Below are 14,988 nucleotides of genomic sequence, written 5' to 3'. Positions count from 1 at the left end.
CTTTCCCACCATTTCCTTTCACTCTTCCAGCACAGGTGAATTCCTGAGCCCTTTCAGGGAGCTGTTAAATTCCTGTGGGAGTTTAAGGAGCAAGATTGTTACCAAAGCCACCACCCTGACCAGACAGGCTTGACGTGGCTGGTGCTGGGTTTTATAAGAGCAAGAAAAACACAGTTTGAGGAAGAGGTTACCAATTTTAAATGAATAACAACATCATTTGCTGACCAAATAAGAGGCTGAAGAATTGTGGGTAGGCAAATGATTATTTCTTACATCAAAGTCTGGACTTAGAAGTCTTAAAATATTTTAAAGACCACTTCAGTATCTTGCTAATTAAACAAGCCTGACCTTTTGTGAAATGCCACAGGCACTGATGTGCATATGGAATTTACCCAGGCTATCAGAAGTTTAACGTGTGCTGGCTTGGTGAATAATGTCACAATACAAAATGAAGAGAGATTTTCTTCCAGAGGTGTACTCCAGGCTTTAAAGGAAAATCTGTTCCATAGATAATTGTTGAGGGAAGAGTTTCCTTTAGGGTAGTCTGAGCATCAGGAATTAACCTCAGTCTGGCTATACAGACTTTTAGTTGATTATAATTATTTTTACTTCTTAGTATCAGTAGACAAAAATGAGACACTTCTTGAGATGCTGACATGAATCAAAGGGTGCAAAAATTCCTATTGTTTTTCCAAGTAATGGTTTAAGGAATATTCCCAGCTAGATTCTAATCTGAAATGCAGGCTCCCTATCACAGGAGGTTTTCTGCTTTAAAACAACTCAAATAGTGGAGGTTTTGTTTGAGGGAAGTGTTCAAAGTCCAGTCTTGTGTTATTTTTTATTCTAATGTAAGATATTTAGAGGTGTGGTACGAGTGCTTTAAGTCTCCCTTACCACCTTCTTACTTCATTTTGAAAACGCTTTACAGGATTTGGAAGATTTCTGTTTATTGTCACAGCAGAGGAGGTTTTAGGTCTGTCACTCATTTAGCTGTCATTTGTGAATTGAAACCATGTAAGTTTTATTCCCTACTAAAGAAAATCTATGAAATGTCTAAAAAGACATGTTTAAGATGATCCTGAAATGTTGGAGATGTGCTGGGAAAAACCCAGAAAACATTGTGGAGTTTCATTGCTCTGCCAGTGGATTTTCACAGGTGTGGGTTATGTTCCTGCACAGACCCAGCTGCAGGTTGAGCCCCAGGGGCAGACCAGAATTTAACAGCAGCTTTGTGAACTTTGGAGGGACTGTGCCAAGCAATGAGAAGCTCTCGTACTCTTTTGTTTTCTGAAGAGGAAAGAATCCTTCCCTTTCCAGATTTTTGCAAAATGACTTTTGCTTCTGCAAACACAGTATGTGTTTAGTTGTTATCCTCAGAACCAGAGCGACAAGATTAGGAAACCTGAGAGAGAAATGTGAGGGGGATAAAGGCATCTTCAAAATTACGCCTGATTTTACAAAACACGAGCTTAGTTCAGCATTCTGCAAAGTCCTTTCGACTTTAAATCACTGTGAGCAAAATAAAACATGTTTATGGGGCTGAGCAGGGCACAGGGCTTTGATTTATTCATGCCAAAAAGTAATTGAGATTAAAACACTCTCCTTATGTGTTCAGTATTTTTTTTTATTGGACATCTTAAGCAAAATTACAGCACTGCTGAGCTCTGCCTAGAGGAGCTCGGTGGATTAATGGTTTGAATCCCAGGTTACAGCTCTCATGCCAGGTACAACCTTGAGGTGGATTTTAGTTTGCTGAGAGAAACAGATGATTGGGCTTGGTGGACTTTGCAGCTGATGCTGATCACTGGGATGAAATGGGCTGCACCTTTGCTTTATGTATTGGGAAAAAGCCCTAAGTTGGCACAGAAATGAGGATGAAAGCTCTTGCTCAGGTGAGGGTTGTCAAAATCAATGTGTGGCATTTATAAGGAGTTGTCTCAGTCAGAGCTGCTTCCTGGGAGCCAGGGAAGCCCACTGCATTCCCCTGAATACTTCTGACTTGGGAGCAGCCTGGGTGACTACACAAGTTTAAATTTCTCCTTCTTTCTGAGTGTCTCAAGAAGAAGAGAGCAGAGATCCACAGTAATTTTGCCAAAATGATCCATTGCAGTAGAATCTGGAGTACAAGCTAGATTAAGCTTTTGAAAAGCAGGTTGATTTTTCAAATATTTTGCTTGTCAAAGCAGGCTGGTTCCAGAAAAGGTATGTGCTCTTTCCTCTCTTTGCCACAGTGCCCAGAGGAAATGCCTGAGTGTCCATGTGAAATCCTGTCCACAGGGTTATTCTGCCAGCAGGGCTGGGTTTTTATTCCATAGACAGGAAACCTGTGAGGGTTGACAGGCAGCCTCTTCAGTTTCTCAGCATTTCTGTAAGAGTTGTAGAGCTTATGAATTCTGGACTGCCCTGAAAGCGCTGGAAACCTCAGCGAGCATCCTCCCATCTGAGCACCAATTTTCCTCTACCACAGTGTAAATCTCACCTGGCTCCACGGGAATGGGTTTAAACTAAGGATAAGTGGGATTTTTCAGGAGGAGGAGAGTTTTTGAATGTCAGGCATTCCAGATAGCACAGGCCAGACCAGAGCTGTGGACAGGATTATTGTGCTGTATGTACATGAGATATAAAACAATCCTCTGGAGTCAATGTCTCGACAGGCACCTGAGAATTCAGGCTGCCCCAACAGTTCTCAGTGATGATGTGTTTGCAGTGTACCCACTTTGATTGCTTGTAAGGACTGAACTTTGACTACTGTATGGCATGCAACATGTAATATTTCTTTCCTTTCCCACCTGCTTTCTATTACATGCCCAGGGCTTAGACCGCTCCAATTCCTGGGTAAACACTGGTGGTCCAAAAGCAGCCCCATGGGGATCCAACCCCAGCCCAAGTGCAGAGTCAACACAGGTGGTGTCTTCGGTAGAGGTTTTTCTGCCTTTGTTTTCCCTGATGTTTCCCTGTAGAATATCTTCCTTTCAGTGCATATTCCAGTTTGGTGGTTTCTTTTTTTTTTTTTTTTTTTTAATGATTATTTATTTATTTGAAAGCTTTTGAGTTTGATTTTATAAATTTTCATCTTTTCCCTCACCACCCCACCACACTGCATGAAAAACCTCCGATCGCGTGAACGTGTCCCCTCCTTTCATTTCAGTGGTTGCTGGTCTGTGAAATGTAAATGCTGTGACTGCTTTTGTTTTCTTTTTTTTCTCTCTCTCTCACACTAGTTTCAGCTTCAGGTGGAGCACATTTCTAAGTGGGAACATTAATCACAGCTTCATAGTTTTGTTCATGTTTGCCATTCCTTTCGATGTCGTGAACCATTTTGCCATTTTCATCAAGCATTTAGTACTCATCGTCCAGTAATCCTTCATGACTTGTTTGAGTGGAATACTGTGAACCCAAATTGATTGCCACATGTGGAATTCTTTCTTAAAACGTGTCAATTTGAGTGCTGGAGGCAGTGATTTGCCAGGGCCAATTGTATTGTTCTGTGTTGCAAAGTATGAAAACTTTACAGCAGCTTCAGTCAGAAAGAGTTTATTTAGCCCCCATTGCCTGCTGCTCTCCACTGCATGGTTGCCTTGAACGTACCTCTCAACTTCTCCTCCTTCCCAGTTTATCAGCCTTCCCAAAATCTTTAGTCCAAGTTCACTTGCTCTCATGGCAAATTATTTCCATCAGAAGCAGAACTTGAGTGATTTTCTCCTTGCCTGTGGCAGCAGCAGCGTGGCTGTGGGTACATCCCCCTGTGCTTGGCCTCTGGTAGATTGAGAGGTATGGGCTGAAATTTCAAGTATTACCTGTGCATGTTGATAAAATGCAACGATGGAAAAGTTTCATGCTTTGCAGCATTGTCTTTGTGCATCAGAACATGCAGTTCTTTAAGTAACCTGTTTGTCTTAAAACCAATCAAAATTGCTGTCGTTTTGTTTAGACCCAATCTGTAAACGGCTAAGAGTTTGAGAATGCTTAAAAAGCTGTAAAAACCTACAGTTGGAAGAGTATTTTTGTAAACGTTCGTTGTCCTTGAGCTGCAAAACCCATCCACGGCAAACTTTAATGTCCTGTCATCATTCATTCATCTCCACTCCGTAGGCTACGGATCGAAGTTGTAATCGTATGTCTTCGCACACTGAGACGTCAAGTTTCTTACAAACATTAACAGGACGATTACCAACCAAAAAGGTAGATTTCAGTGGAGACAATTGATATTGTGGGGCAGGGAGGTCAAGTCATTCTGAAAACATGATGCAATTTATTCTTTTATTTATAGCCTGATTTTTTTTTTTCCCCCCCCGCCCGAGGTCATTAGGAACTGCTGGTGCTTAACACCTCTGAATATCCAGGCTGCAGGGAATGTGAAGTATTTGGAGTTGAATTGGGAAGAATTAAATGATCAGGAGTAGCTTGTCTGATTTAATGGTAGTGTTTGGGGCCAGTTTTTTACTGGCTTTCAAAAAATATGAATAGCACTGTCTAGACACGTAAATGATACATTTTGTGTGCAAAATGAAAATGTGTTGGATGGCTCAGTGTGCTGAGCACAGTTATCCAGGTGTTAATGCAAAGAGACTCCAGAAGGGGAATGGGAGTCACCTTGAAAGTGAACTCCCTTAGAGGAGAGGAGAGGAGATCCTCCTATGCTATGTCAGAAAGGCAAAATGCCTGAGTTTTTGTGTAATGAAAATGTGGCCACTGCCACCGTCAGTCTGTGGGTTGGTCATCCTGAGAAAAGAAATCCAAGAGCTGTTTGAGCCCCGTGTTTCTTTCTTACTGTTTTAAGTCCTTTCTCACAGTAAATATACATCTTTGTACAAATCACTTTATATGTCCACTTTTTACTCCTTTTTCCTGCGAAAATCAGACCAGGCAGAAAGGTAGACTTTTTAAATTAAACTAATTTGAGCACCAAACTTTTTTTTTTAATTATTATTTCTTGGGGGTGGGCGGAAAATTCTTTTGACACTTGAGATTCAATCCTGGAGCGAGATGCTGTGAAACGTTTCTCACATCACATGTCATAACCTCATCCCTCATTGTTAGCTGGGGATTTCTTTATGGGATGCCACCACTGCTGTCATGTCCTCAGTTATTTAGTTTGCTTAACTCATTGTTTGCCATACTTGCCATGGACCGTGCTGACATTTCTCATGGGGGCTGTGTTGGGAGCTGCTCTGGAGGCTCGGGCTGACTCTGGGTTTGACTCTGTGCAGCTTTTCCACGAGGAGCTGGCCCTGCAGTGGGTTGTGTGCAGCGGGAGCGTGCGCGAGGCGGCCCTGCAGCAGGCTTGGTTCTTCTTCGAGCTGATGGTGAGCAAACCCCAAACACCTCCCTGATGTCTCCCAGCCCCTGCTTTCAAACAGAAACAGCAGCAACTGCAAGTGGCTGTGCTGTAATTTATATCCCCATAGGTGAAGAGCATGGTGCATCATCTGTATTTTGCTGACAAACTGGATGCGCCGAGGAAGAATCGTTTCCCGGAGCGCTTCATGGATGACGTGACTGCGCTGGTCAGCACAATCGCTGGTGATATAGTCTCCCGCTTCCAGAAGGTGATGGCAAACAATTACACTGAGCCCAGCTCAGGCACCAGCCCTCCTGCCTCTTGTTTGCTTGAAAACACACAGGGTTCTTCATCTGCTTTCTGTTTTTCTCTTCCTTCTCTCCAGGACACGGAAATGGTCGAGCGGCTCAACACCAGTCTCGCATTTTTCCTCAATGATCTCTTGTCCATCATGGACAGAGGATTTGTTTTTGCTCTTATTAAGACCTGCTACAAGCAGGTAAATGCGGATAAACATTGTGGCTTAACTGAACCATGGCAGAGCCTATTACTGTTAAATTTCTCTGGACAGATGTTAAAATATGGACACAGAATTCCACTGTTCAGGTCTTCTTAGAGCGGGGCATTCTCAGAGGTGATTTAGGGTTTACGCCTCTCTGATTACACTGTTAACTGTGAATTAGGAGTCACTCCCTGGAGTGAATGGACATGCAGCAGGAAGAGAGAATTATTTCCTCTCCTCACCACGTTCAGAGTAATTGAATCAAAAATGAGTGGGAGGTTCTGTGAGGGAGCTCAGGCTGTTGTGGTCTCTCAAGGACACAGTGACCCTGGATGATCATACTGATCACTGAGCTCCTCTTCCATCCCTTGGGGGATGCAGGGTGTCTTCCCCCATTTGCAGTGTGACAGGGAAATCACCCTGAACCACCAAGTTTTGTTTGAGTACAAACATCCATTCTGACACTGTGTACAGAGGAGATAACGAGGGATCAGTGAGACTAAGCTTAGACTCACTTTCCCTGCAGAGTCTAAAACATTCTCTATAAGGGGCAAAAGAATAGCAAAAGCATTTAAGATTTTAAGTTGCCTACTGTAGATTACATACATTATGTGTCATTAATTATATTTTTTATACATAAAAGATACTGTGTAAAACAGTATCTTGGAGCTGTTAATGCATCACACTGTGGTACTCACAACTCCCTGCTGAAATCAATAGGATGTGGGAATTACAGAATCAAAGAATGGTTTAGGTTGGAAAGGACCTTAAAAATCATCTTGTTCCAACCCCCCAATATGTGAAGTCCACAGTTCTTCATTTGGTTATTTAAATATGACTGGTTTATAGATCTTGTGTTGAGAGATATGTCTGGGATGTGTATGGCTCCTGCACATCAGGAATTTAATCTCTGGCACAAAGAAGTGATGTGGACATGGGTGTGACCATTTAATGATACCAAGCTCTCCAGTTCTTGCTTTGGGAGTGAATTTGGGGAGCAGTGGTGGGACAGGGGGGCTCACCCTGCAGTTACACTCTCTTTTGGTGCTGACTGCAATGCAATGGGCTGGACTTTGCAGGTGTCTTCAAAGCTGTATTCCTTAACAAATCCAAGCAACCTGGCATCTCTGAGGCTGGACTTCCTGCGCATCATTTGCAGCCATGAGCACTATGTCACCCTGAATTTACCCTGCAGCTTGCTCACACCGCCTGCATCTCCATCACCATCCGTGTCTTCAGCCACCTCCCAGGTACTGAGAAGGATCCTGTGACCAGGATCCTCTGGGAATACAAGTTGAGCTCGGTGCTGAGAATTAAGTCTTATGAGGCAGTTGTATCACTGTACCTTCAGACCCTCTTGCTAATATTTTTGGAAGAGTTTAGCTAGAAGTCAGCTTTTCCTGCCACATAGGTTCTGATTTCTTTTGATCTTTTATTATTGGAAAAAAAGTGGCCATATCCTTCTCCTGGTAGTGACCACACACTGTCCTTAGGGACCTGGTCCCCTCTTATGTTGGACAAACACAAATGAGCCATCAAAGAAAACACTTTACCCGGTGTTACCCTTTTCTGGCAACACAAGGGACTTCTGAGCTCACTGCAGCTTAGTCCTGGCCTGCTCAGAAGGAGTAATTTGAATTAGTGTGTCATTCAAGTGGATTAATTAGTTGCAAAGTCACATAAACTAAATCAAATTAAAGCCTTCTTCAGCCTGAATAAGAGCATCCTTGAGTTAAAAGTTTAACTAATCCACTTCAAAAGGTTATTTGGTTTAACTTTCCTTACAGGGGAAGACAGTAACAACGAACAGAATTAATGAAAGGGTTACTGAGCTGGGCTGGAATTTAAGTGTAGATGTGCCTAGATCCAAACAAAAAATGGGAAAAGGTGTGAGGTTGTCTTTAATTCTGAAAACTGCTTCTGGTGTATTTCCTAAGCTTTGTCTCTTTTCATGATGCAGCTTCTGAAACTTGATTTTTTCAGAGTTCTGGGTTCTCCACAAATGTCCAAGACCAGAAGATTGCAAACATGTTTGAGTTGTCTGTGCCTTTCCGCCAGCAGCATTACCTGGCTGGGCTGGTGCTCACGGAACTGGCTGTCATTCTAGATCCTGATGCAGAAGGGTAAATCTTTACAAAGTTTTGTTTTTCAAGAGTTTTCTGTGATTTCAAGCAAATGGTGGATGCAAAGAAAGTCCTGGCATGGCCAGAAGTTAGTTAAATTTGTAAGCTATGATAAGAAAACAGCTGTTGAAGAATCTTCTTTCTTCTTGCCCCTTGTGTTTCTTCCTCATCCCAGACTCTGTAAACCTGATTTCAGTCCTGTTTTTCCAGCTGAGAAGAAGGAAGGAGGTTCCTGCTGGAGCCCCCAGGTGCCACAGGGGCACTGCTGGAGCTCTGAAAGGAAAATAGCTTTTCTCAGTTGTAACAAGAAAATAGTTTCCAGCATTTAGGAAGCCTCTCTTGCTGGTGGTTTTAAATGTTACAGTGTATTTTGCCTGTGGTTCTCCCAATTCTTTTTAACAGTAAATTATGCATTGATGAGGCCCCTGTGGGTTACATAAATAGACAAATAGAGTCAAGCATGCAGAGTTTGTCAGTGACTTGCCTGGCTTGTGCAGCAAATAATTTTCTGCTGTAGTCCTGACATCCAGTCTGTTCCTTGTGTTATTTAGGGCTGTTTTCTGCCTTGCCTCTTTAAAATGGGTTGCAATGGAAATTATTGATTGCTTCCACAGTCCTCAGTTCCCTCACAGGCATTTTTCTCAAGGTGGACTCAGAAATATCAGCCGAGTCGACAAATGCTGATGATTCATGGCTAATTCTGCCCCTTTGCCAAGAGGTCTCTGGAGGTAAACATTCATTCTGTTTCCTCTTGGAGAAGAAAGTGATGCCATAAACTGGAATATTTTCCTGTATATATACATAACACACTGCAGTCCCATTTGTTTGGCCTGAAATGGAAAAAGCAGCAAATCTTTACCCATATGTGCTGTCTGCAGAAATCCTTTTTGTGCCAGAGAAGCATCCTGTTCACTGGTTAGAAATCAGGCCCTGTCTCTGACTGTATCTGCCCTTGTTCTTCACAAACTTTCTGTGCTCTACCTGCCTACCAAGCCCTTAAGCCTGGCCCGGGATGGTAATCTCTGCACAAAGGAGCTTGTGGGTGCCTGCTGGGGAGACAGCTCCTCTCTCGAACCTTGTCTAGCCAGAGAAAGCCTCCTGATAGCTTCTCAGCTCTGGAGATGCATTTTGATCAAAGCTCCTGAATTTGGGGGAGATATATACCTGTAAAACATTTACTTTTTTATTGTTTTCCAGAATAACTTGCAGTTTCAGGTTTGTTGACTTCTCAAGCTCAAACCCTCTGTATTTGCCCTGGTAGATCTATCAGATAAAGTAAACCAAGTCTGTCCAGCTCTGCTCTTCCCTTGCTGTGAAGACTTTAACAGTCATACAATATTGCCAGCAGAGAGCTCAGACTTGCCTTCCATAAAATATTGGAAAAATGGAAAAAGCTCAGAATCGTTCCCAGTTCATTATCCTGTAGCAGAAGTGGAGGGGGATATTCATCTAGTTTCTTATTGTTAGAGACCTGCTTTAGGCCTTGATAGGTGATCCAGAGCCTTAAATGTGTTCTGTCCTTGCTCTTTTTGCTCCAGTAACAAGGTATGTTCAATTTTAGCTCATTTTATAAGAACTCTTTGGATTGAGTTGGACAGAAAGGGCGTCAGTTCCCTGGTGCCTGGAGGTGTGTGTTGGATACATCCCTCAGTGTGCCAGGATACCGTGTGCCAGGGCATGGTGCAGCCCTGCAGAGCACCTGCAGCCTGAAAAACAGGACAAACAAAGCATGCAGGGGAAGGGATCCAGCTGAATGTGACGGTCCAAGCAGCTGGACCCTGCACAGTTGTCTCTGCAAACACTGCAGGGTGCTTTGGCCATCACACGCAGTGCCCACACTGCCCATCTTGGCTGATGGTGCAGGCCAGAAGTGCGAAAATCAGAATTCAGCCCTCATGGTTCAGTGCCAGAGTCAGTTTTTTGGAAGTGTGGGTGGGTGTTGACAGAGATCCAGGCCAGGACTGAGATAATGAAGGGGACGGTGGGAGGGCGGTGAGATCAATTCGCTGCCTTATCAGGCAGGAAGAGCAGGGGGCTGCATTTCCTCCTCTCCACTATGGATCGATCCACCACAGTGGCTACTCAGCTCTGGAAAAGTGACAAAGAAATCCATGGATCCCTAGGTTGGAATTACACTGTGTTGCTTGGATGTTTTCCCTATCTGCGGTTTTATGGCCTGCAGGATAGTTTCCCTTGAATTTTTAAAAACATGATTTAGGTTTCAAAATAATTCCTTCAAAATAATACAAAGACTTTTCTTTATCCTTAATCTGAAGGAACCAGTCACTTAAATAAGTGTTTCCTTCCTAGTTGTTAAGGCTCTCACTAATTACACAAACAAGCAATTGTAGGATCTCATTATGGCTTGATTAAAAGCCACAGGGAGGACGTGCAGCTCCAATAGCTAATGTCCTCCCAAGCTGTATTGCTGCCTTTTAGTCACTTCAAACCCCCAAAAATCCAGTCAAAGCCTCTTTTTTTAACCAGAACTCACCTCTACTTTTCAGGTAAAGTGGATACTGCCTGAAATTCAGCACTTGTTTTAATACCTCAGGTCTGAACATTGCAGCTTATGTTTTGCTACTGCCTAATGTCTGAGCTTCCTTGGCTGCTTCATGCATGGGGTAAAGTGTCTTCTTGGCTGGTTTGCCTTCAGAAGCAAATAGCTGCAGAGAGAACCTGCTATTTGCTCTGGGAGAGTTTTGCCTCTGCGTGGTGGCTGAGGGGATTGAAAGAAGCAGAGTCTTTGAGAGATTTATGGAAGTTTTTGTGTTTTCCAGAGGGGTCACACCTGGTGCCCTATAGAAGGGCTCTGCCAGTGTTTGCATCTAAATAATGAGAGAGGCCATTTTGGCTATTTTTCCTTCTATCCCTTCATGTCTTTGCCACTTTTTATTCAGAGTTATGGATCTGTAGTCTCCTGTTTTAGTTCAGTAATTGCATGGGGTAGGGTGGGCAGCTGAAGCAGAAACTTCCTGATCATTTGATTAAAGCAATGTTCTGGCTTAGGAGGGTTTGTCTCTCTGTAAATGGTGCTAAATAGAAACAAAAAAAAGAATGCAACAAATAGTTTTACTAAACCCACTGTGTCAAGTTTCTCTCCCTGTTTTCCATATTGCATAAGTTTTTCTAATAGTTTTTAGTAGGCTCAATGCTTCAGCACAGCAGTAGCTGGGACTTTGGGGGTGTGTAATGGAAAATATGAGTGTCCACATTATATTGGGTGTACGTTCCACAAGATACTTTTGCCCTTTTTACAAGGCACAGTGAAAAACCAGCCATCTGTAAAATCCGTGGGAGATCAAAAAAACACATGCAGTGGCAGTCCGTGTGAAGTTAAAAATAAAAAACGGGATTTTTTCCTTTTTGAAGCCCCTTAGTTACAAAAGAGAGTTTGCTTTGAAGATATTAACTAATGTGCATGACCCAACTGTCTTTTAACAGTTTATTTGGATTGCATAAGAAGGTCATCAACATGGTACACAACCTGCTGTCCAGCCACGACTCGGACCCGCGGTACGCTGACCCCCAGGTAAAGGCCCGGGTGGCAATGCTGTATCTACCTCTGATTGGCGTGATCATGGAAACTGTGCCTCAGCTCTATGACTTCACAGGTATTTGATATTCTCTGCCTTGGCTATCTGTTCGTCTGCTCCCCAGACTTGGGTGTTCGGGTTCTAAAATTGAGTTATGAACGCCTTTGGTGTCAGACGAGGTTGTTTCTGAATTGTGACTTTGACATTTTTTCATGTTTGTTTTTGCTTGCAAAATATGCCTTCAGTGCCTGCTAACACTCAAAAGTTGTGTTTGCCCACTTGGCCTGAAGTGAAAAATCAGCAGTGCATTTTAGTTTACGTCCCACTGGATGCTGTAGATGCACAGGCAGCTTCCCTTCATGTCTCTGACCTACTTAAAAGTCACCCCTCATACTGTACTAGAGTTCCTAATTCCAAAGGATAAGCAGAGTTCCTCTCCTTCCTCCTATCATATGTTCCATCAGCAGTTCATCTTCGGGGGTTCTTTGCAATGTCTCCCAAAGAGCAGCAGAGGTTATTTCAAATCAGGGCAGGGAGTCCAATCAGGAATAGTTTGGAATTTAGAGTTATCTTCTACATCCTTTGAGTTTAATGACGCAATAAAGCTTTGAGAAAGGATTTGGAGTATTCAAAGGGACAAAAGGTCTGGTATTAGAAGAGTTTTAGGTACTGAGGTTGTGTAGGTTGCATTTGGGAATTGCTTTCTTTGCTTTCATTCCCTCAAATCATTCTCCTGATCTTTGTAGGATGCCTCGAGTGGGATGATTTTTAGTTTGCATTCCCAGTTCAGTGAGACCAGCACTGTGGAGGGAGTCTGGGGGGCGAAGCCTTGGATTTGGGGCTTGACTATACTCCTGTATTTCTCTGCAGAGAGTCACAACCAGCGGGGGAGGCCGAGCTGTGTCGCCGTGGACGATTACGAGAGCGAGGGTGGCAGCATGATCAGCCAGACAGTGGCCATGGCCATTGCAGGGACATCTGTCCCCCAGCTCACCAGGCCCAGCAGTTTTCTACTCCCTTCCTCGGTACAAATCCATCCCTCTCCCTTTCCTGACCCTCAGTCTGTGCCAACCAGCAAATATTCAGCAGCTTCTGTGGGGACCCACATCAGTTTGCAGCTGGGTGTTGCAGAGGGGCAACAAGGGGGACAAAGCACTGTTTGCACATTGCTGTGGGTCTCAGAGGGGCATGAGAAAATACCAAGGATGGATAAAAATCAGCAAACCTCAGAAAATGGAAGAATTGTCTTTCCTGATAAAGATTCTCTTGTTCTGAAACAGTCTTATAAAAGCTTTGTGAAGTGCAATAGTCACTGTGAGCTTTAAGCCCTAAGCACAAATTCTACCCCAGCTAAATCCCACCTAGCTGAAGACACAGAGGGCCATTTTCCCTGTTCTCTGCACAGAGAGGGAATCCTGATTCTGGCAGCAGGCAGACCCTTCCGTTTCTGCCTTCTCTTGCCTTTACTCCAGGACCATGACCCCATTTTGCTGGGATTTAGGTGCACTCTTAGTGAGACACTGACAGATGCGAGATAATGAGTGGAGCCCCTCTGCTTAACTCCTAAGCTGCTGGAGGTTTTTAGAGACATCTCAAGGGAAGAAACTCATACATGGTGGTGATGGGAATGTGTGGGTGTGAAGCACTCTGTCCTGACCTGTGTTTCAGAGTGGCAGGCAGCCCTCCCCCTTCTCAGCACAGCCCAGCCGCAGCCTCCTCATCTGCCTGCTCTGGGTGCTGAAGAACGCAGACGAGAGTGTCCTGCAGAAGTGGTTCACAGACCTGTCAGTGCTGCAGCTCAACCGCCTGCTGGACCTGCTCTATCTCTGTGTGTCCTGCTTTGAGTACAAGGTACTGCCAAGCTGAAACCTCCTGCAGTCCCTCCTGGGCCCTTCTGTGGACCTTTACACTCCCATCCTTTACACGACTGCAGAAAGGCATTTCCTGCTCTCTCCAAAGTATTTCCTGTATTCACAATCCCAAGGCCAGGCTTTTCCCGTGTTTACTTCTCAGCCATGTGAATGTCTCTGCCTTGTTCCACTTCTCAGGCAGTTTGTGCTGCTTGCCCCTCATCTGGGAGCTGCTGCAGTATCACTTTGAAAAGAGAATTTTCTGTAGCAATGCTGGAATCTGAGTGATTTATCTGCCTACCAACTCAATCTGTATTCCTTTCTTGCTGCATGTTTTTAACAGGAAACATATTTTCAGTTGATAATTCTCAGAAAATATCCCAATTTGAAAGAATCTTCCCTCATGGTTTTTTTTGGAACTTGCAGGGCAAGAAAGTGTTTGAAAGAATGAACAGTCTGACATTTAAGAAGTCGAAAGACATGAGAGCCAAACTTGAAGAAGCAATTTTGGGCAGCATAGGGGCAAGGCAGGAAATGGTCCGAAGAAGTAGAGGACAGCTGGGTAAGTAAAGGAGTCCTCTGTGCCATCCCATTTTTTCCAAAAACTTCTCCTCCCATCCCTAACAATTATTTTCACCCATCTGTGGTGTGGGATACAGGTGAAGAGGCCCCTAGGAAAGCTGTTTGCAGTTTGCAGCATCTTTCCCTGGGTCTGCTAAATCTCTGCACTTTTCCTAAATTGAGATGATTTATTTATTACTTGACTGCCTTTTTAAGTGAGATCACATCTCATTTATGGGATGTTCTTGCCTTAATTTTTTCCAGTGTAGCATCTTCTAGAGTGTCCTGTTTAAGGATCAGAGAGGAAAGCAAACTGCCTGATCTTGCTTTGATAGTTCTGAAAAGGCCTGGATGTTTCTGCTGGCTTAAGGAGATGTGAAATAACTGTAGGTGGGCTAACAGGCACCTTCTGATGATTTTTACTGTTTGTAAAACCCAGTAATTTTTATGAACACTCAAATTCAAAGGGTGGCCCAGGGGTTAGGACAAGAATCAGAACTGTGGTGTTTTGTCCTGCTCTGCCATACACGAGCCTGTCACTGTGGGCTAAGATGGATAGGTAGTTTAGAGTCATAATTAAGGAATCACTTCAGAGAGATGAGAACGTTTATTTTTTTCTTAATGTGGACAGATTGTCTGTATTACTTGAAATTCCCCTGCCCTCCCAGCAATGAGAACAAAAGATTGTGAGGTGGGAAACGGGGGCTTTGGAACACTCTTAGAACATTTCTGGGTGCCAGCTGAGGAAAGCAGTGTTGGAATGCTGAGGATTGGCACACTCAGGCTTCTCGTGCAGTCCAAGGAAGGGACTCCTCTTACCAGTGAGGGTCTCAGCTGCCTCTCTGTGTCTCATGCCACTCAGCAGGGATAGAATTAGGGCTGTGTAAACATCCTGGGTGAGTGCCACAGCCTCAGGCTCTAGCAGGTCATCTTTGCTGCCACCTGCCACTTGTGAGCAGATCTAGAGCTGCTGCTCGTGCAGCAGAAATGAGCATCAGCTGACTGCTGTTGTTTTGCTGTTCTCCTGCAGAGAGGAGCCCTTCTGGGAGCGCCTTTGGAAGTCAAGAGAATCTGAGGTGGAGAAAGGATATGACTCACTGGCGGCCGAACACACAGAAACTTTACAACGAACACC

At 43.9% G+C, this 14,988-nt stretch overlaps 1 protein-coding gene across 1 annotated transcript in view; it reads left to right on the top strand.

Moving 5' to 3' along the window:
* The window catches only part of DOCK7 (dedicator of cytokinesis 7), an 86,861-nt gene that overhangs the window by 51,035 nt on the left and 20,838 nt on the right, over positions 1 to 14,988 (top strand). Inside the window, 12 exon segments of the mRNA XM_017733545.1 lie at positions 2,752 to 2,904; positions 4,093 to 4,182; positions 5,211 to 5,306; positions 5,409 to 5,549; positions 5,667 to 5,780; positions 6,863 to 7,033; positions 7,767 to 7,906; positions 11,351 to 11,520; positions 12,313 to 12,467; positions 13,111 to 13,293; positions 13,719 to 13,854; positions 14,884 to 14,980. Of these exon segments, the coding sequence (XP_017589034.1) occupies positions 2,752 to 2,904; positions 4,093 to 4,182; positions 5,211 to 5,306; positions 5,409 to 5,549; positions 5,667 to 5,780; positions 6,863 to 7,033; positions 7,767 to 7,906; positions 11,351 to 11,520; positions 12,313 to 12,467; positions 13,111 to 13,293; positions 13,719 to 13,854; positions 14,884 to 14,980 (1,646 nt within the window).

The sequence above is a fragment of the Corvus brachyrhynchos genome, unplaced genomic scaffold (assembly GCF_000691975.1).
Source record: "Corvus brachyrhynchos isolate BGI_N302 unplaced genomic scaffold, ASM69197v1 scaffold34, whole genome shotgun sequence".
NCBI classification, from domain to species: Eukaryota; Metazoa; Chordata; class Aves; order Passeriformes; family Corvidae; genus Corvus; species Corvus brachyrhynchos.
Note: the sequence above shows the minus strand (reverse complement) of the source record. Positions and strands in the feature narration are given on the sequence as shown.